A 21,557-nucleotide genomic window follows, 5' to 3' on the forward strand; every position below is an offset into this window, starting at 1 on the left:
GTTGAGGTCAGAGGGGAGGGGGGGGGGGATATTACTGGAACAAATTGTGTGGGATGATTAATGTTAATTTTCAAAACATTCCATATTTAAAAGGATTTTTCTACTCAGTTTTGTCTTGAGTGCACTAAGTATCATGGCAGACAGCACAGATCACTGGATAATGTAAATCAACTGATAGCTTGGGTAAACTTCTATGTTGTTGGCAGACTCAACTTTCAATACACACAGTAAATGTTACCAAATTTATAAACATGGGGTTGATGTTCAGTACCTAAAGGTGGGGACTAAACTTTACCTTGGTATTTGATACTTAATTTGTGCCAGATGGTGCCATTATTGTTTCAAATGGGGATTTTTGTCCATAAAGTTCAGTTAGATATTTAAAAAAAAACTGCTTTGTGAAATCAAGGAAGGAGCCATCTTGCCCCCCTTTCTCACTTCTAAAAAAGAAAGATTGACAAATATTCTGGGTGCATATTTTTCTACGTTTTTTGGGTGCAAAAGGATTGAAAAGGCAGTGTACTATTGCCAAGTGGAAAGTATTAATTTCTGCCAAAAAACAGGAAGAAGCCTTATTGATAGATAAATCAAACAGGAAAACTTGTAAGGAATTTTTGCAGAAAACTGTAGTGATGGATCATACTGCATAGCCTTTTATACATGTATCTCTAATCAAGCAAAACATTTAAATGCCAAATATTTGGTTGAAATCAGTGTGTGTGTGTGTTTAATTATTTAATATTCCTGCCAGAAATTTTGACAGATTTGAGCTGTACTTCTTAGAAGTTAATAAAGGAACAGTTATTAGATGAATATTGTAAAATTTTGTTATTGATGAAGAAAGTCAGTTCTGCTAGTTAGTAATAGTCTTTATAATTGCTTGCATACTTTGTTTCATTTTTCACTTATGAACAAACCTGTATTTAAGTAGGAGGGCAGCAAGGTGGACCAATATTGAAATCATCACAGTCTTTTGTGGAGGCAGGGTCAGTGCCCGCTGGTCGGGTTAAACAGGTAAGTGTGCGTCTTTAAGTTAACTTAAAATAACATCAGGGAATCCAGATGTTGTAGTATCTGCTACCAGCCAAACCTGCCTAACTTAATTTGGGCAAAATGGTAAAAATTACCTTGGCATATAAATTTGATAAAAATTGATGAATTCTAAAATGATAAAATTCTATTGTAATGATTTTATATTTTTTCAGGAGACCTGACTTATAGTTAGGGTTTACTGTAAATGAGACTTGCTAACATTAATGATGAAGTTGTGTAATCATAGTAGTGGAATCATGCCTATTATACCTATATACCTCAGTTTTGTGATGCATTTTAACCTTGTAATGTATCATTTTTTTTACCAAAAAATTTTAAAAGATAACTATATGATAAGTTAATCCATTCGTTTTTTTTTTTTTTTTTGTTTTGTTTTCTTGGGTAAAATAATATGTATTTCTGATGTGATTTGTATGCTGGTCGCCCTGAAAGTATTAATCAGTTACCTAACTTTAGAATGTTTTTTTATTGCAGACATCTGTTTCCTTTAGTTCACTGCCAAACAGGAATTCATCTCCAAATGATCAGTAAGTATCAACTCCTCAAAACACAAGCCTGTCTTGCTTCCTCGCAACAACTACCTCATACATGGTTGAAGTCTCGTCTTTTCTATTTTGTCCAAGTATTTGGCACTAGCTTCAGAATTTTCACACCCATCTTGGGTGCTTCACTGGCATGGCATGCGATGGTCTGTGCTGAAACTGAGGCTTTATTGCTGAATTCTCTTCTGTGATATAAAAATGTGTTGGTTTGATGGCTGCTTAAAGAAGCTTCTCACAGCAAATATATATTGGCAGAAAGTTTAAAGAATGCTTCATGTGTACATCTGCCAGTAAATTGGAAGAAGAACAAAGCAGCTTAATGATGCTTATTCCACCAAGGTGTGCAACAAATGTATTGCCTGTCTAATGGAGAGAGGAACTCTGAATATGGACCTGAAATATACTTTTCAAATGAACATACATGCTGTAGCTCTTGAGTAGATAAATGTGTAACCTTTAGAAAGCGGGTGAAGTGTCAGGATATTAGTTTGCTTTATTGTGGGTCAACGAACTTGTTAGGAATGAATAAAAGGATTGAAAGTATGTTACCAGCTTTCACTTTTACTTTACCAAGCAGGAGTAAAATGTGACAGGCTATTGATTTTGTATCCTATACTAATCACAAGTCACTGCATAATTAATTCTTTTTATTTCATTTAAAATTTTTGTCATATATTATTTGATTAGTTAATTTATTTCATTAAACACCACTTTGAAACCTAATGGCATGCATTTTCACTAATTGATTGAATGCTGGCCGATGGTCCTCAGGGGCATATTCTCAATGGCGGCGGGTTGCAGCTAAACTTGGGATAGAGTAAGTGATGCCATTTACTAACCCTTGGCTCATGTCTACTAATACAACCATGCTGGGATACAAAGTATACATATATAGATGTACAATCATATGTTTGTAATGTATGTATTTGTCTATGCTTGCAAGTTACTAATCAACTGGCTGCATCACCATGTGTTCTGTGGCATGTGAGTCCCAGTGTTTATCAGTGTTCAGCATCCCTTTTGGTATTATGGTGAGATGGCTTTTGAAGTGTTCCTTGCCAGATCTTGGCAAGTTTGGGTCATTGTTCTAATGGCATGCATGTAATAGTAGCAAGCTGCTTTGGGCTTTGAATAGGCAAAGGCTTTTGTGCAAACTGCGCTTTAAATGTTGAATTTTATGGATATTAATGATGACAGATTGTTATTTGTTAGAAATGCATAAATGTTGGGAAATCTTGTTACTTGGTAAAGTTAGGTTTTTTCATTAGTATTTTTGTTATTAAAGAGAAGCAAGGTAACAGATGAATGCCATTTAATTTGGTGTTCATTGGTGTATAAAAATGGAAAATGGAGAAGCATGTCCACAATCAGGTGCACGTTTAGTTTCTTATTTATTATTCTATTTTTTTAAATCACTGCATTATATTTTGATTTTGGCATGGTAAAGTTTGTGATGACTATTCCAACAGAGTAGTACATTTTGGGAAAAAAAAGTTTACTTGCATGTTATTTTCAGTTTTAATAGTAAAATTACAAACATATTAGGTGACATATATCTGTAGGGTTTATGGATGTATGATTTATATCAGAAAATGTTATCAAAACACTAATATTTCATTGAAAGGTCATCTTCCCCATTAAACTGGGTTCATCATGACACCAACTGTTATTTGAATGCAAGAGTTGAAAAGAATAACATCCTAGAAGAATATGTTTTCTCTTAGTCTATAACAGAGAAAGTTGCCTGTGTTAGTAGAGCTGATTTCCTCGGGTCATTGTCATGAAACCAGCATTGCCATTACGGTATTGTTTACTGCATTTGCTGCATATATAAATATATTTAACACTATGTAACAAGAAGTGATGAAACTTGGTCATGGCATATATTCCAAAAGTCCCTTTTATACACTCTTGGTACCAAGTTGAAGACTGGCAATATGTTGACAAAAAGAATATGTATAACAGGCCCGTAGCCAGGGGGGGGTTCGGGGGGTTCGAAAGAACCGCCCCTTTTGCTGGGAAAAGGTCCACTCTGGGTAAAATTTGATCTAGGTACATGAAGTTTTCATGGGAAAAGGTCCACTTTTTCAGAAAACGAACCCCCCTTTTGAAATTGCTGGCTACGGGCCTGGTATAATGCATCTGCACTTTAAGTGATTTAAAGCAATGCATTGAACACACTGCCTTGTGTAGGACTTCATCATATAGGGAAACATGCTTTAATTTTGTGCACAAACTTCATCCCAGAAATTTTTTCTTCAGCTTGCCTTAAGCACATATGTGCAGTCATATTAGTATTTCAGTGCATTAGTGCCCCTTCACCATGTATTTGTACTTACGTGTACCTATTTTGTAAAGCATTCTTTTCAGCCAATTTTTAAGTACTTGGATATGGATGGTGTTGCCCTTTGAAATAGATTAAATAACTGCCATGTTTTATTTGAAAAAAAAATTGGCCTTGTAAAAGTTGGAATAATTTATTCTACAAAAGCATGAGTGTTTTTCTAATGTTAATAAGTGACATTAACCTCAATTCTAAGACTGAAAACTTTAAACATTAACTTTATTAATTTTTTTCTGTATTTTGTCAGTCAGCATCTAAGTTATTTCTACATATTTAAACTTAGGTATCTTGTGTGCATTTAGTTGTAAATTTAGCAATATTTAGATCATGCTTTTATTTCAGATTTCACTAAACTTTAGGATGCATAATCTTAAATATTGCAGTTTACAGTAGACTGACAGTAGTAAGAACAAAGAGGAATAAGGAGAAATAGTAAAATTACATGTTTTCTCTGCCTCTGCAATCCCATATTACATCTGTGCTTGAAGCTTTCAGGATTCATAACCTTGATCATTTATAAAATCACTGAACATTAGAAAAGATAAAGTAAAACTTAAAAGCCTTGAATTATTGGTTCAAATTCTCAATGTTCTTTCTGACATCTTAGCTAAGTACTATTATTGGTTATTAATACAGTTGTGGTTTATATTTATAGGAGAGTAACTGTATATTTTGCTTGTATTTTCCAGTAAAGCCATAGCTGAGGAATCCCAAGAGTCTCTAGATGGCGCTTCGATATCTATGGGGCAGGACCCTTCAACACTGTAAGTCTCTCTACAGAATTACCAAGTTCTCTTTTTAGTGAATTGTGAACTTTTAATGGGATACAAGCAGGTAAATGAAAACCCCCATTTACAGCCAGTATATGTTATTTGGTATTTTGTTTTGTCACACTTTAATTGGTTTTCCATTATTTATTTTTTTCTTTAGCTCATTACAAAGCAGACTGCGCAATAACCTGGAAGACACAGTCTCTCTCTCAATGGAATCACTGGATGAAGGTAAAGATACCAGCACATTCTTATTTCTTCTCCGTCACAATCAGTCTCCATTACTCAATCTTCTCAGCTAACACAATTACATAAACCTATGATTGTCAACTTCAGTGTCACCTTGAATTTGATAAAATACAAAACACAATCTCAGTGTAGGTAGATAATTATTTGATTCACAATTGGTTTAGGAGTGATTAATTTTTTTTTAAAAAAAGTGGATGAGAAGTTTTTCTCTTCAGGAGTATTTAGACATCATAGTTCTACTTATTGTAAAGTGTTCAGTTTCAGACATTTCCAGGCACTATCAGAATATATTTCCAGAAGTCTATCCTGGAGCTCATTAAGCAAGATATTTCAATTTTTATCTTCCATAGGTGCTCAAGTGGAGTTTGAGGATGATGAAGACCTGATGATCAGAGGCCCTGAACCTGAAGCTTGGAGTGTCTATGTCAACAAAAAAGAAATCTCCAAACTTGGCCTTAGTAAGAAAGATGTCAAGAGGCAGGATCACCTTTGGGGTAAGTTTGATATATAATGTGGTTTTCAGTTCTAAGATGACACCTTTCAGAGATTTAGTGGACAGTTACATATGTAGCATGTTTTAGGTTAAGAAACAATAATTGGATTCACATTGGTGCAAAAAATGTTTAAATTTTTTTATTTATTTTTATTTTTATTTTATTTTATTTTTTTTTTTTTTGATTGGTTAATCCCAAGATTGTTGAATTTTTTTCCAGAAATCGTTATGACAGAAAAACACCATCTGCGAACTTTGAAGATCATGCAAAGGGTTGGTTGATAATATTGGAACTATGCAGTTTTTTATTAAAACTTTTTTTTATGTAAAAGAAATATTATTAAAAGTATGGTATAAAAGCTCGTTTACAACAAACCTGTTAATTATGCACCGCTGCTATTCCCAAGCCAGGTAATAACAGGTATGAAACTCGTCTTGGTGGGCTTTCATATTTTTCAATATATCTCATTTATTTCATGGGGTTATTTTATTGGTATTTGTAAATGACGTTAAATATCAATACTTAAACAATTAAGTTCAAACACGGTCGCGCACATTAATAAAAGAAATTGCTCTCAGGGTATCTTGAAGCTTCCGTGGAAGAAAACGTGTTGAGGAAAAACGGGGAAAAAGAGCGTTATATTAAAGAAAAATGGGAACTGCTATAATAAAATGGTTCGTTATCCTAAAAAAAAAAAAATAAAAAAAAAGTATGGTATAAATATATATTTATGCGAAAGTAATCTTATACATATAAACTCTAGTATTTAAAGGGATAATAACTCTTTATATAAGATCTATATTTCACAATAAAAACATTGTGAATAACTCATAGAAATATAATATATTCTGTTTTACCACAAAAACAGCAGTTATAGCTATTATTCTGATATCTGAGCTTGTCTTTAGACCACGTGACCTCCATTGATGGCTATACTCTTTTAAAATCTCTTAAGAGATTTTAACAAAAAACCAAACTTTTTAGAAAAAATCCAGGGACTAACTTTGAATGTAAAAATGGATTCATTAACCATTGGTAAGTATGGGAAAATTGTTGTTTACTCCAGAAAAATTCATTTTTTGGCCGAAACGAAGAGTTATTATGACTTTAAATATTGATTAAAATCTTTTGAATAAAAACTTTTCAGTAAAACAATTATTTACATCATTCATTGTGATTTCAGGTTTACAGCCATGGTTTGGTGCATGAGGTAGGCCTGCCACCAGAACTGGTGGACAGACTGTTTCCACGCCTTGAAGATCTTATTGACATATCAGCCACATTCCTACAAAGGCTACAAGAAAGACAAGATGAGCACCCCAACAAGTTTGTCTCACAGATAGGAGACTTGCTGATTGAACAGTTTGATTCACCATCCAGCACCAGGATGGTGTCGGCATTTGGGGAGTTTTGTAGCAAGAAAAAAGAAGCCGAGGCTTTGTATAAGGACCTTTTTAAACAGGAGAAAAAGTTTCAGAACTTTATAAGGGTAAGTAATAAAGAAGGATTTTTTAAAAAGCTGTGATCAAGAAATTGTCAGTGGATGTTTGATGGTAGTAAAAATGATGTTTCCAATTCCAGAATGATATGTTTACTGTGAAACAATTTCATATTTTTCCTTGTGCTGCTTTCAAATACCTGTGAATAACTCGGTAAACTTCTGTAAAGTGTGTAATTACAGATAAAACTCTTTTGTAGCTCAAAGAAAATTTTACTTATATTATATCAAGGTATATTTTGAAATGGACCAGTATGCAGTTATTCAGATATTTGGAAATTCCTTATCAATATACCTGATATCAGTTCATTAAGAATATTTGCACTGATAATCAGAATTCTGTTCATATAGAAATGCAGTGGGAATGGGTTGTGCAAGCACCACAGTATCCCAGACTGTATCTTACTGGTGACCCAGAGGCTCACTAAGATGCCAACCCTAATTGAAGCTGTGATCAAGAAAACACAAGGTAACAGCAAGAAGTGATCATTCCTATATAGGACAAGTTCACAGCTCAGTTAACTTGGACTAACAATCAAATCATTTGATGTCATAAGATGAACATCTAGTTTAACTTGCCATATAAAATTCTAAGGTGTTATAGGTGTCCTGATAAAGTTTGAAGGAGGATGTTAACTTGATTGAATGACTATTGTTAAATATATCTGTTTAGCCAAGCAATAGATAACTGTAAAATACCTTGAGAAGTTCCACAGAAATAGAGCATCATTTTGAATTATTTTGTGTTTTGCAGAGACCAATCCAGACCATGCCCTGCTGAAGAAGGCAGACATGCTGGCTAGAAATATCCTCAATGCCATAGATGCCCAGGTAGACGCCAAAGAAAAAGAACAGAGGCTCATTGAAATCTACAACAAACTGGATGTCAGGTCCACAGCAGTTTACAAGGGCAAAAAATTCAAGGTTTGGACCTAATTATACACATTTTAAAGGCTTTGATTATTGCCTTCTGATATCATGTATTAGCAGTTTCAGAATTGTCTGTTTTTCTCTGCAGTTATGGAGAGTTCTTGGTCACACCCTCCTTTTAACGATAGTTTCAAACAGTAGACAGCACAGAAGACAGTTGTGTCTCTTGTCTGGTATAAAGATTACAGAGATAACTTGTCTTTTTCTATTTTTACTGCCAAGTGCTATCATTTTGTGTTCTACTTGTTTTCATTGTTTTAAAATTATCAGTTGGGGTTGCTTGCTTTCATGTCAGATTGTTTGATGAATCATTCAGTATCCTTTACAATGACCAACAAGAATGTTATTGTTCTTTTCAGAAATCTGATCTTTTATCAAATAATCGGAAACTGGTGTATGAGTCAACTATAGCATGGAAAACCGCCAGAGGAAAAACAATTGGTATGTGCTTTGTCTGATGTTACTCTTAGAACAACTATCCAATTTTGAATGGAATTATCACATCTACCTTTGTTTATCTTTGTCAGTTTAGGAAAAGAAAAAGTCACTTAATTTAAATGTGATTGAGTTGGGAGATAACAGTGGACTTCCCGTACCCAATGCATGCTGACCTTGTCAAATTGGTCCATATCATTGTAGTTGTTAATAATGGTGATCATAAATGAAATCAGTTGCAATATATTTTTGTCAAAAACCATGGCAAAAATGAGTGATTAGCAATAGAAATTGTTCTGGAAAATTTAGAATTGAAATTGATTTGTTTGATTTTTTTCCCTTCCAGATGTACTTATTGTTGTCCTCTCTGACTTAGTATTTTTCCTTCAAGAAAATAATCAGAAGTACACATTTTTCACCCAGGATAATAAGGTATGGAAGATGGTTTTATTCCCCCCATAGTTTTTTCCAATATTTTTGTGTAAAGATGACATCAGTACACTCAATAAATGAAAAATTTTGAATTTCTTCTTATAAGAAGTTTTGACAGATAAGTATTTTATACTGCATAATCACATAAAAAGGACGAAAATATGATTTTGTAAATAATCTGTAATAATCAAGTACTAGTGACTAACAGATCCTCTGTGTTCCCGCAGGCGAGTGTGGTGTCTCTGTACAAACTGCTGGTCAGAGAGAAGGGGGCCACACGGGACAACAAGGGAGTTTATGTGATCAGCCAGAGCAAGGACACCCCTGAGATGTACGAGTTTGTCTGCAAGTCAGGAGAGGAGAGGAAACAGATGATTAACATTGTCAGTGCTGCCATAAGGAATTGTCCAGAAGAAGGTAGAGATTTAGTTTAAGGAACTTTTATTTTAAACTTTTCCTTCCTTTATAATAGTATTATTTTGAATGATGAATAAGGTGATTTATTTGCTTTTTTGGGTGGTAAATGTTACTTATTTCAAAGAAAGTTAGTTTGATTGTTAAAGATATGATGAAAAGTAGTGGCACTATTGATGTCAGTGCAGTTTAACAAAGTTCACTCCTGTTCTACTGTTAACCAAGTACATCTACATGCTGATACTTGGTGTTGAATATTTGGAATGTATATATTGCAGATGATGATGAAGGAGTGCCATCAGAAAGTGAAGAAGAGAGAAAAATTAGGGAAGCCCGGGCACAGAAAGTCAGAGAGTGTCTTAGTAAGTACCTGGCCAAATTTTTCCTTGTTATAAGTGACTGAGTTTTTTTTACAGTAGATTCGATTTTTGTTATTTGCTCTACTAGCATGGAAATACTCAAACAGGCAGTTACAGAAACCCTTATTTATAAAAAATTGAACCATTTTGTTCCCATTTCCAGGCTTCCTGCAAAGATCACAAGATCAAATAAGAGAATTGCTCAAGGATCGCTTACGTGCTGTTTTTGACATGTTCGACCACCAGCCCAAGGAAGAACACCTTGTAAGAAAGCTTGACGTTTATTGAGATTTTAAAGATTTATATGATATTATGATGCATATCTATTTCAATGTTTTTTCATTCACATGGTAACTGATTGACAAATAAAGTATTTTGTTTGCTCAGTTGCAGCCCTATGGTCAAGATGAGGATGCCAACCCTGCAGAGTGGATTGACAGAGCAGCTAAGGAAGGTACTCATGCTCTTCACTGCATATATACATTTATATATGATGCACATGTATTTATATTTCAGTCAGATCTTACATTTAATGCAAAACAGAGTAAATTGTAAATTTTCATTCACAGAATTTTTATTCACAGAAAAATGTTCACCAAAGAATTGGCCATACTTGACCTATTGTACTGTATTTCTGTTCCAGCTGAGCGTCTGTCCTGGCTCCTCCAAAGTGGCAGCACAAATCTCAGCCGCAGTGTCAGCAGTGTTGGGGAACACCAAAGTGGGTCTTACACTCCGCCACCAGTTCCTAAACGCTCCGAGACTTTTGGAGGATTCGAGGTGTCTGCAGGTAGGATACGGAGAGAGGCCTTGGAATTTCTGCACTTGCTTCTGCGTTTTTCCCCCTATGCTGTCAGTGTTTTGTTTACGTTTCCCCCTCCCAGGGGACTTTGATTTGGAAGCTGAATTCTGCTTGTTTTTGTCAAGAAATTAGAAGACATTTAAGTTCACTTGGACGATCATGGCCTGCAGCCCGTAGCTTTCCCCTGTAGCTTGGCTTGTATTTTATTATACTAACCACGTGACCAGTATTGTCCAATGAATAAGAATTAAGCAAGTGATGTTCTTTCTGAGGTTTTCATTTTTGTTCTCATTTTATTTTGGGTTTTATTGGTTTTGGATATCATTTTGGTCAAGTATCTTACAACCAAAACATTTAATAAAATAATACAGGTTATGCTAAAAAAAGGACCTTGTCCTGAGAATAGGCTCTGCTATTGTGCTGGTTACCGTGTGTATCGTATCTCCCATCTTTGAGATTGCTTCTTGATTTTTGTTTTGTTTCCTGTACATATCTTCCCGATTCATGTTTTCATATATAATGTTTATGTTTCTCTTTGTACCTGCATACATGCTTGCTGTGTCTCTTTCCTTCTAGACACTGAAACTGTAGACAGTGATATTGTGGTGGATAAAATGTTAGACCATCTAACTAAAGTGACTAACAACCAGTTTGAATGTAGTATTGACAGCATGTCAGGGGCAGTCCCCTTGAACTTGGACACTGGTGCATGTGTAAACAGTTATGATGATAGAAATATTGCTCACCAGAAACTGAATGACATTGAAGAGAGCAGAGAAAGTGTGGACACAGGAGAAAGTATTGAGCATGGGGTGTATTTGCAAAAGAAAAGATACAGTGTAATGGGAATTGGGATTGAAGAAGGGCAGAACTTGGCTAGTAGTGAAGAAAAACTAAGAGTACGACGTAAGTCCCGTAGCCCATTAGACTGGATCAAACGCAAGGCCAGCCTGCAGGTTACGACCTCTCATGAATTGTTGGGGGAAGCAACCAAGCCCTTCTGGAGCTCTCGCACAAAAATTGCAAAAATGCGCAGATCTAGTATTTTGCGTCACAATAGCGATGCCGGGGAACACAAAAGCGTGCAAGCTTCTCGCTCTGGTCCACAGCTACGCCGTGTGGAGTCGTTTGCTGGGTTTGGTCAATCTGACGGGAGCTCAGGTTGGTTCTAGGCAGTAGCTGCATGATCAGTGTTGTAGACATAGACTACCATGTAGACTAATGGCCTGTTAGACTAATTAATAAGTAACCTGCCTTTAAGACTTCTCACTCTAACCAGGCTCCAACTGTAAGCTGGCCATCCATGGTCACTTGTCTGTACGAGTCCTCTCTATACACCAATCCTTAACATTTGACCCCAAGTTTTGATTAAAAAGAAAAGGTAAAGAGATGCCAGGTGATTAATTAAAAATGAAGGCGATTAGCTAAAATCTTACTTATTATATCTGAAAGAAGTTAAACAGCTTCTTTAATTTGCATGTATATAGCATGGTGGTGGGTGCCTGGCTTGCATGCAGCATGAATTGTGTTGTCTCGTGTGTGTTAAAATGAATATGTTATAATTTTACTTGTCTATTTATTTATGTGTACTCATATGTATATATATATATATGTTTTTTGTCTAGTCTCATTATACAATTTAACTTGCATTTTTTCAAATGGCAGAAATTCAGCACAAGGGCTCAGGACCATCAGTAACACTTCTATATTCAACAGTAACACTCCTGTATTCATCATAAAGACATATTTTTAAAGACATATTATTAGATCATCATTTATTCAGCTTGGAAAAAAAGGGGATAAAATTACAAACTGAGCTACTGATTTGTATTATATTACCAAATGAAAGATATAACAAAAGATGCCTGTAACAAGCTAATATATCTTTTGGTCATTCTTCGGTTTTGGTCCAGTCTGTCTAACCAAAGATAACACTTGCATACAGTGATAGGGATATTTGATTTCTATAGAAAACTTTATTTTTAGTTTTCTTTAAGTTTTATTTAAAGTGTGAACAATTAACTATTGTATAACAAGAAAACAAATGCTAATTCATTATTATTTTAGAATTCTCATGATTTAAGTGGTTATAACTAATCTAATTTGTGATTTCACCAAATTAGGTTCAGTAAAAAGAAGACCACCACCATTTCCAAAAGATGATGATGGGTCGTTTTCCAGTTTCCAAAGCTTCAACAAAGATGGTGGAGTTGATACAGATTCTGCCATCGCAAGTGATACAACAACAGTCAGTAATTCTAGTTCCAGTAAGGTATGGTATCTTTCATGGTATTTATACTTAACTTTCATTTTTATTTAGTTTGATTATAATTTTGCAACAAACTTAAGCGCTATCCTTTATTTTTGGTAAGTTTTTGAGTGAACCCGACGTTATCTTCCTTTAGAGGGGGGGAATGATATAATCATTCAAATCGGATAGCTTTGCATTGGTGTGCTTTAATTGTCAAAACAAACTGATATTGCTTTTATTGTGATAGAACTGTGAGTGATTCCCTGCAAACCTGACTGAGCTCTGTGACTTGTTGTTGCTAGAGTTGTCAAGCATTGTTTGTGTACAGTTTGAACAAATCTCAGATTTCTGAGAACAAAGTGGAATACAATACTGTTACAAGATAAAACTATTGTTATGGTAGCAATCTCAGTAACAGTGAACTGTAAGAAGTTAATTTGATCCTGTCCTGAGATTCTGATTCATTGTAATTATATCAACCACAACAACGATAACAACAGACAGTTTACAAAAGAACAAAATCCAAATTGCTTTAAAGAAGGCACCGATAACTCTTCCTAGGCTCAATTTGAGTTTAAAATGCCAGTTGCCAAGAAAAACAGACATGGACACAGCTCTGGAAGTTTTCATTTTTTATTTCCAACTGATAAGCTTGACAGTGTTGTGCTGCAGATGGCAGTGTTGGAATGATTCACCTGAATTGGAATTTGAAAGGGTGTATAACTTCAACAATATTTATCATCGGGTGCCATTAAGTGATTTTCAAACTGTCAAAAATGGCACGCATTTAGTCAAGTTAAAAAAAATAAGACAAGTGACCTTTCATGGTTTGGATAAACATGGTGTTGAAGTTTTTTCAACTTGTCCTACTTGAAATCCCCATTCCCCCATTCTTCTTGATATTTTTTGATACATTTTCAGGGGTAATTTGAGGGGGAAAATTTAAGTTACAAAGCCAATATGATTGATGCTTTTAAGAAGGCACATCTTTGACAATTCTTGGCAATAATCCAAAATTTATTATGCAAGTTGCAAGCTAATTGTTACCAAGTGCAATCTAATAAATTTTAAATATGATATGATTTATGCTTATGAAAACTACTTGTCAACAGTTTCCGTATAATTAAATATAATAACAGTTTTTGTATTTTTTAGTTCCACATTAGAGACAACTTTGCTTACTGTTACAATAGTGCTGGTATCCTGTTACTCCAAACTTCCCTGACTTTGGCAATTTTGTGTTGAACTCATTTCTTAAAAAAAGATGATATGCAGTTTTATTGAAATTGTGGTTCAAAGATTTATGTTAGGTGTCATTTCTGGCACCAAGGAAGTTTAGAAGTGTGTATGTGTGTGTTGGGGGGGAAGGGGTGGAGATACCAAGACGAATCCTGTTTAGAGGACAACAATTTATATTCATGTCATTTTTGAGGCTGTGGCATTATTTTTTGTGAGGATAAAGGTGATAAGATTATATTGAGGTATTGCAATGTGATCTGGTTATAAAGGTACATATCATTGCAATTGAAAGGAATTTTGACCTTACCCAGATACAAGCACTTACCTAGAAAAAAAAGAGTAGGCAGTCTTGTCTCTTCACCCTTTATACTGAGCGCTGAATAACTTCTTGATAGTAGTATTATTTTCATCATCTTTCTTGAAAGCTTTGCTTTGGACAAATTTTTCTCCCAAAGTCTATCAGCTAACACAGTAAAACTGACACATTTTAGAAACACATATTAACTAAAAATGGCTAGAAATATCTAAGAAGAGAAACCTAATTAAGATAAGGTGAATTAAAATTTTGGGGGGACTATGTGATTTTTTCCAATTTAGAGCAAACCAGAAATCTTGATTTATTATTGAAAACTCCTTGTTCAAATTTCTTTCTCCCTTCATGTCTCCTAATATAAAGATTTCAGGTAATCCTATAACTCTAACAACTTTTTCTCCAGAAACTTATTCGCAGAGGTAGTGGCAATATTTTGGTTTCACATGAGGGCGTATATCGGCCCCAAAGGGTGCGTTACACTCTATTTCTGTCTAAGCATGGGACTTGCGTAACTTTTGTTTAATCGAATTTATACTAGTTACATGTAGTCTAACAAAAGAAACATCACTATTCCTAAAACAGATATATAGAAGGACACTGAACTTGTCACTATTGACATTTGCATGGTGAGTTATGATAGCATGGATATACCAACTAGCAATAGATGTAAACAGTTTTCTTAAAATTGGCTTAAAATCTGAAATATGGTAGACTATAATATTGCATCATATAGCTAAAGAAATAAATAGTCACTTATTAGTCAGTCTTAGTATTTGCTCATACATGTTTGTGCCTGTAAAGTACCCGTGTCTGTGACTGTCTATGTCTGTGAAAAGTGTCTTATTCAGTGTTCTTATTATATAGGAGTGCATGAGTGAGATAACCACTTATAGCATTAAGATTTGCATTGTTGTACACAATACAATAGAAGCTGATGCTGTGTTACAAACTGCGCATGAATACCTATAGGAAGACACCATTGGTCTTGAGCATAATTTATCAGTGTCAAATATTTCATTTATTTATTTTTACATTTTGATGAATAAATTTCACAAAATGTGTTGAAAGCATTTGGTTAAATATGCAAAATGTGTTTAAATATTTTTAGTTTAACTCTTTTGTTTCACAGCAATTTGACAATTTTAATTTTTGATGTTTGCATCAATGAAATAAGTGGATTCTCATTAACTTTTAATTTAAAAGCAAATCCAGAATTCGTTATTTATTTCCATAACTTGTTTTATCCAGGATCCTGCTCTTCAGAAATTAAAACGTACGAGCACGTTCCTATCTGGGCTTTTGCCAACGCGAAATGCTGAGAAGGACGATTCCCCAGATGTTCGACACAGTGACAAATCCAGTGACTTGGGGTCTATCAGCGAGTTCTCCATCAGCTCAGTTAGTCTAATACCCCCTGTGAGGGAGCAGGCGGCCTGCTTGGAGCAGATTCTGCGGTATCTAGCACAGGCCATGGTGAGGAGATAATGTTAACTTGTTTGTGATTGGTGTGTGTATGTGTGTGTGTGTGTGTGTGTGTGTGTGTGTGTGTGTGTGTGTGTGTGTGTGTGTGTGTGTGTGAGGTGATCTAAAGTTATGCTGTAGATGTATGAAGTGAACCTTATAAAAGATTTTGCAAAATTTGATAAATAAAGGTGTGGAACGGCACAAAATGAATGTGTCAATGTAAATATGAAATGGAAATGTCAATGCAAGTGTACTGAAATGGCTTCTCCCCCACTCAGCATGAGTTTTGTTCTAATGCTGTGTAAGATCTGTCAGTTTCTTCAGGACTAATTGCACCCTGCAAGGCTGGTCAGACTTGAGGTACAGTTTGATCAAAGTAACTCAAGATTGATCTTTGCCATGTTAAAGATTAAGTTTAGAAGAAAAAAAGTCCTGTTCTGCCTGAAGACCAAATGACCAAATGCAGCGTAACAGAGGATAAATATGGCCATTGTTCAGAATTTGTTCTTACTTAATAAGCTGCTACATACAAAGTAAGCTATGTGTACTTTGGTGTGCAATCCAAACCACCATCGACATAAGACACCATACTGGGAGTAGTGAAATAAATTACATGAACTGCCGTTTTTATTTCCATGGCCCTATGGGGTAACATGGTGTAATTGTGCTATTTGACAATTATCGCTGTCTGGCGTAACTATGTTACTAAATGAGACTTTAACCCATATTCCTCACACCAGGTGGCAAAAAATGGCCAGCAGTTTGGGTTAACAAGACAATTGTTTTCACATTGGCTGGCTCATTTTTGTTCCAACTGACTAATACCCACAATTTAGGACTACATGTCTGTCATCAGCCTGTATATCTACACTCTTCACAATGCCTGGAAGCCACAGAAGGCAGAAATGTGTTGTTAAAAAAGTAAGATATTGGCAATGAAAGTCAACAATGGAAAGAGTCGCTATTGTTGTTTAGCAATTTCTGAACCATTGTTGTAGTTTTTACCTTAAATTAGCTCTTTGTCATTATAGAATAAACAAGTGTCTAAAAGAAATCATCACAAAATGAAGTATTGGTTGTGATGTAAACATGCACCTATTAAAGCAAGAATTACATTGAAAATCTAGAATGTAGTTTTGAGTATCTTTCAAAAAGTGCAATAAACTGAAAGAAAGGGCAATCTTTCCAAAAACAATGATTTATATATTTTAACAGGAAAAAAACACTTGAGATTGTGACATTTTGACAAGTAAACTGTTGTTTATTTCTCAGAATCCTTAGAAAGTGGCAATTGTTTATATCAACTGTATGTCCTTTACGGAATTCAGTTGAAGGTTATCCAAAGGCCCTTTATATACTGCTCTACCATGTCCTTGAATTTTTTTAAATCTTAGAAGTTAATTTTTTTTTTTCATTTACTATTTGAAGGGTTCCTTTGTTTTTCATGTTTAATGTTTACATGGCAAGGATCCCATGGCCAATCCTGCTCCCTTTTAAAACTGATGACAAAAATTTGGGACAAAGTTCTCTCCAGACAGTGACATGATGCAGCTTGTAGTCATATCAAGAGAGAAAGCACCTTGAATGTTATCAGGAATACAGGGCTACCCCACCATGTATTCCAATACTAATGCAGCTTACAACATTTCTGATACAGTTTTGCCTGATGATGATATGTTTTTCATAGGTTTTATCTTCCTGGGAACCCCATTTCCATTGTCAACTGTTTTAGACCTGAAACATATCCTTGTCATATTTGTGAAGGTAATAAGCCTTGATTGCTGCAATTTGGCAGATGAACACAAACAAAAGAAATGTGTTCTACATGACAATATATAAAGGAAAAAAATGACAGCAATTGAAAAATGACATTGTTGGATTATGTCATGCGCTAACAGACTGGGTGTATTGAATGTATCATCGTGACTTGGAAGTCAGCCAAGTGTGGTTAATTGGGGTGGAGAAAAGATCTGAATCATGACATAAGAAGCTGCTCATGGCAAATGAAACAATGGAACAGTGGAGCACAGAATATCATTTTATTTTCAAAAACATATTATTTAATGTCATGAAAGGGAGTATTGCAGGGAATATGAGTAGCTACTAATAGCATTTAAAAAAAGTATTACAAAATGAATGCAACATGCAAGGTTAAAAAAAATTTTTTCTTTTTGAAAAGTTATTGGAACTGGTTTTCTCAAAAGAATATAAACTGTTATAACTGTTCATAGATGGCTACGACAAAATGACATTTCATGCAAAAAATCTTTAGATCAATTGAACTGCAAATTATGGTCAAATAGGATAATATTTTTTTAAAAAATTATTTTTGATGATATTGTTCCTCATGTATGTCCGCAGTCATTCTTTGCAAAGTAGTGAAGTCATTTTCATTAGTCAGGTGCTGCCGTTGAACTTGCCATTACACAAGATCTTCCAGTTAGTTGAAGACATCACATTATATTAGCTCTCCAGTTGACTTTCTCATTTGCCAGACAGGGTCAGTGGGGACAAATGCTGTCTTAGTCCAGACTGATTTTTTTCTCCCAAATCAAATATCAAAGGATCTTTCTATTTTGAAGGTGTTTTAAGGTTTACGGATTGTTGAAGTGGGTGTGGCAGAGGTTCCATGTAAGCATCCATCACAGTGACAGTGGCAGTATGTAGACATTACATTAATTGCTGAAACTGTGGTCCTTTCAAATGTGGCCTTGATCTAGCTGTCAACAGTCTGTATTGTGTTACAGCAAATTGTACCAGTTCTTGTGACCAGCAGCATGTCAAGAGCACAAATTCTGATATTTGATTTAAGAAAATTACTGGGTTTTTTTCCTTTCAAATTGAATTACAGCAGATTTTATGTTTGACGCCTCATTTCATGTCATTTCAAGTATCAAGTAGCATGTATTTGTTAGATACACTAGGCAGACTGAAATATCTGATATCCTACTTATCAAACTAGTTTGAGTGACAATGAAGAAAGATTATTTATAGGTTTAGTATATAAATTACAAAAATATTGGTTTTGTTAAAAAAATTTTCTGGACAGGGGTAGGGAGCTGTTAAATGTAGGTAAAAATGATTTTTCTTAAATTAACCTGAAAGAGCACTTGCAACCTTATCCAAAGTATCACAGCCCAGACTGTTTCATGTTGTATTTGCGTGCCTGTAGGCTCTCAAGTTATTTTAGAATACAGCTCTGGCAGTACATATATTATGTAAGGCAATTGTTTGGTCTGGGCCACTATCAAAATGAAGGATCAGTAAATTGTTCTCAGCAGGCTCAGAATTCAAGAGCCATGTTTGTGTTACCCCTCCACTCTGAGAGAGACAACTCATCTGTACAGATGAAAGCAATTCACCAACGACACATGGAGGGATCAAACTGGTTTTGTTTGCTTATGATTTTTTTTTATCCTTGGAAATACGATGCCTTATTTTTTGTCCTGACAAGAAAACACAGTAATGTGCCTGTTTGGGTAGTTATTGGTGATCAATTGATAACCTAAACAGGGTTAAGTTAATTTGTCAGGAAAAAATTTCCTACCTTGGTCACTTTTTTAAACAAGTCGCCCCATTTATCTCAGGAAGATAAACAAGAACAAAAATACAGAAAGAAAGAAAGACAGTACAGTACCTATAGTAGTAACCAGTGAGTGTGCCATTGGAGCCATTCCAATGCACCTGTTTGTACATCCTCAGATAACCCCCCTCCCTATCTACCTACCAAACCAACCCAGGTGACATGTAATAGTGGAATTTCAAGGCAAACACTATCCTACGGCAGATGTGGTCAGTGGAGTTTTTACACGTGGGTGTCAGCATGGGGCTCAGCACTCCCCATGTTGGTAAATAAACAGAAAAAAACAACAGAACTGTCAATTACCAGTGACCATTTGCATTGTTTGGCACCTGAACAAGCCATTTTCCCACATGAACATTTGAGTTCTAGCTTTTGGCTGTGATTTTGCATTAACACCAGATTTGGACTCACTTGACATGGCTCTTAGACTTTAGCTGTAAGAATTTGTGCTGAGATGATCAAGTGACAAGTAAAGAGTATCTAAACTCTGAAATGTTCAGTATCACATGAAACAGTGACAGGTGTTTGTAGAAACTATGCACAAGTCAAATTTTCTGCATGTTTTAAACATCCCAAAGAGCACAGATTTGAATACATCATCACGATGAGAGGATGGTATTTAGTTGGAGAAATAAGTGACAATCTATTGATATATATATATGTAACATAACTTTCTGTTAAGAAAACTATGCAACTTCTGTCATTTTGACATGATGCAAGAATTATTAAAACAAATCCTTAGTCTTTAGGTCAGGGGAAAGAATGTCTACATAGATGTCGGCATTTTGAAGTTGTGAAAAAAGGGCCAGTTCCAACATGGAGATGTTTTAGAAATGTTCAAGAAGTACTTAGTGGCATTTTCCATTTAGTAAACAGGTGGAAGCTATCTGTTATTGTGTCATCTGAAATCAAACACCCTTCCATATTCAGTCAGTGGGTACATAACATTTGAGATTGAGTCTATTTTGACAGATTTGGAGGGGGACTTGTAGATGTCTGAGAGATAAAAGAAATTTGATCAAAGTTGTTCAACTTTGGAAAATAGAAAGCATTTGTGTTTTTAGGCCTCTGGGTTGGAATTGAACACTATTTTAATGGGCAATGATGGGAAATTTAACTCAAAAGATAAAAAATGTTTTTGTGAAGAGTTTCATTGCAAAAGGTATCATTACATGCAATTGTAGGCCTTTATAAAATTAAAATATCAGCAATGGTCAGATTTTAGCCAGTCTCTCTTGGTAGAGTTTCTAAAACCCCTCTCTCTTTGTTACCTGCCAGACTAAGGTGTCTGCATGTTTAACATTCCACAGGTGAAATAAAAAGTACTTTTCTCAAGTGAATTCTTTTTTTTTTTTCTTGATAAGGCATGAGTTGTGTCTGTCTAGTTCTGTGTAGGAGGATTTATATGGATGATTATTACAAGCACATAGTGGTGTTTGGTATGTCTGTTAACTATATATGCTGGATAAGGCTTGCCTGAACATGTAGGCATGGCTTTCAGATCTTGGGGAAGCTGTTGCAAATTGTTTATTAAAAGTAAATCATTGTCATCAAAATTTAGGAAAAAATCTTTGTTGCCCTCGAAGTTACTTCAAACATACCAACTATGAGGAAAAAATGCTGCATTTCATTTTATGGAAAATGTAGTCATTTTAGCAAAGAATTATTTTCAGGGCAAAAAAAAATCCATTCAAAACTATTTTGATATCCATTCCACATTTCCATGCAGTTAGAACTAACATGCTGATGATGTACATTACAGTCCAGACTCCCCCAGACAAAAGAGCACGCTGCTCACCTGTCACAGAAAGTTGTTTCAGGTGACCAAGTGTCTGGCTGGCGGCCTCTCTATGCGGATAGTGTGACTATCTAATAAAGCTCAGGCATGCAATAAACAGGTCACCTTGATATATGACAAGTGTCATTTGATGTTACTGTGGACAAATAATCATACTTACACACCAAAGTGAATGGTCCCGTGATCAGTTGAAGACATTTTTTGTTGACATCTGAGAATTCACGTGCACGGTTGCTATTTGAAGTGGACAGTTTTCTTGTGTACTGTCTGTGCTGATTTTACAGACAGCTGTTCAATGAATTCAAATTCAGAATTCAAATGTCACAGTTATTTATTATTTAGCAAAGGACTAAGTAATTATTTCATAATGTGTTAGGTAGCATGTCATATTCATTCAGTCAGCGATGCCCTTGGGATTTGACATTTTGACTCATCAAGGTCAAAAATAGAAAATTGCTTTTTAACATTTATCCAGATTTATGATCAAGATAAAATTCCCTCTCTTTGAAAAAAAATACCTGCGCATTGTTCTTGGCTTGGTTCGTGTGTGTGTGTGTGTGTGTGTGTGTGTGTGTGTGTGTGTGTGT

At 35.0% G+C, this 21,557-nt stretch overlaps 1 protein-coding gene across 31 annotated transcripts in view; it reads left to right on the forward strand.

Annotated features, from left to right (window-relative positions):
• The window catches only part of LOC106170911 (rho guanine nucleotide exchange factor 28), a 106,442-nt gene that overhangs the window by 73,298 nt on the left and 11,587 nt on the right, over window positions 1–21,557 (forward strand). For 25 of the 31 annotated variants that reach the window (XM_087000925.1, XM_087000926.1, XM_087000930.1 and 22 more), the window contains 21 exons: window positions 929–1,014; window positions 1,528–1,580; window positions 2,341–2,412; window positions 4,629–4,703; window positions 4,870–4,940; window positions 5,309–5,452; window positions 5,672–5,724; window positions 6,636–6,941; window positions 7,302–7,419; window positions 7,705–7,874; window positions 8,240–8,321; window positions 8,662–8,747; window positions 8,975–9,164; window positions 9,440–9,523; window positions 9,684–9,784; window positions 9,908–9,974; window positions 10,164–10,310; window positions 10,899–11,483; window positions 12,446–12,594; window positions 14,529–14,594; window positions 15,374–15,598. In XM_087000925.1, coding sequence (XP_086857051.1) covers window positions 929–1,014; window positions 1,528–1,580; window positions 2,341–2,412; window positions 4,629–4,703; window positions 4,870–4,940; window positions 5,309–5,452; window positions 5,672–5,724; window positions 6,636–6,941; window positions 7,302–7,419; window positions 7,705–7,874; window positions 8,240–8,321; window positions 8,662–8,747; window positions 8,975–9,164; window positions 9,440–9,523; window positions 9,684–9,784; window positions 9,908–9,974; window positions 10,164–10,310; window positions 10,899–11,483; window positions 12,446–12,594; window positions 14,529–14,594; window positions 15,374–15,598 — 2,930 coding nt within the window. The remainder of the gene's footprint in view (window positions 1–928; window positions 1,015–1,527; window positions 1,581–2,340; window positions 2,413–4,628; window positions 4,704–4,869; window positions 4,941–5,308; window positions 5,453–5,671; window positions 5,725–6,635; window positions 6,942–7,301; window positions 7,420–7,704; window positions 7,875–8,239; window positions 8,322–8,661; window positions 8,748–8,974; window positions 9,165–9,439; window positions 9,524–9,683; window positions 9,785–9,907; window positions 9,975–10,163; window positions 10,311–10,898; window positions 11,484–12,445; window positions 12,595–14,528; window positions 14,595–15,373; window positions 15,599–21,557) is intronic. The other 6 variants (XM_087000919.1, XM_087000928.1, XM_087000927.1 and 3 more) reach the window with 6 other exon arrangements.

The sequence above is a fragment of the Lingula anatina genome, chromosome 1, assembly GCF_051362555.1.
Source record: "Lingula anatina isolate TDL-2025a chromosome 1, LinAna3.0, whole genome shotgun sequence".
NCBI lineage: Eukaryota > Metazoa > Brachiopoda > Lingulata > Lingulida > Lingulidae > Lingula > Lingula anatina.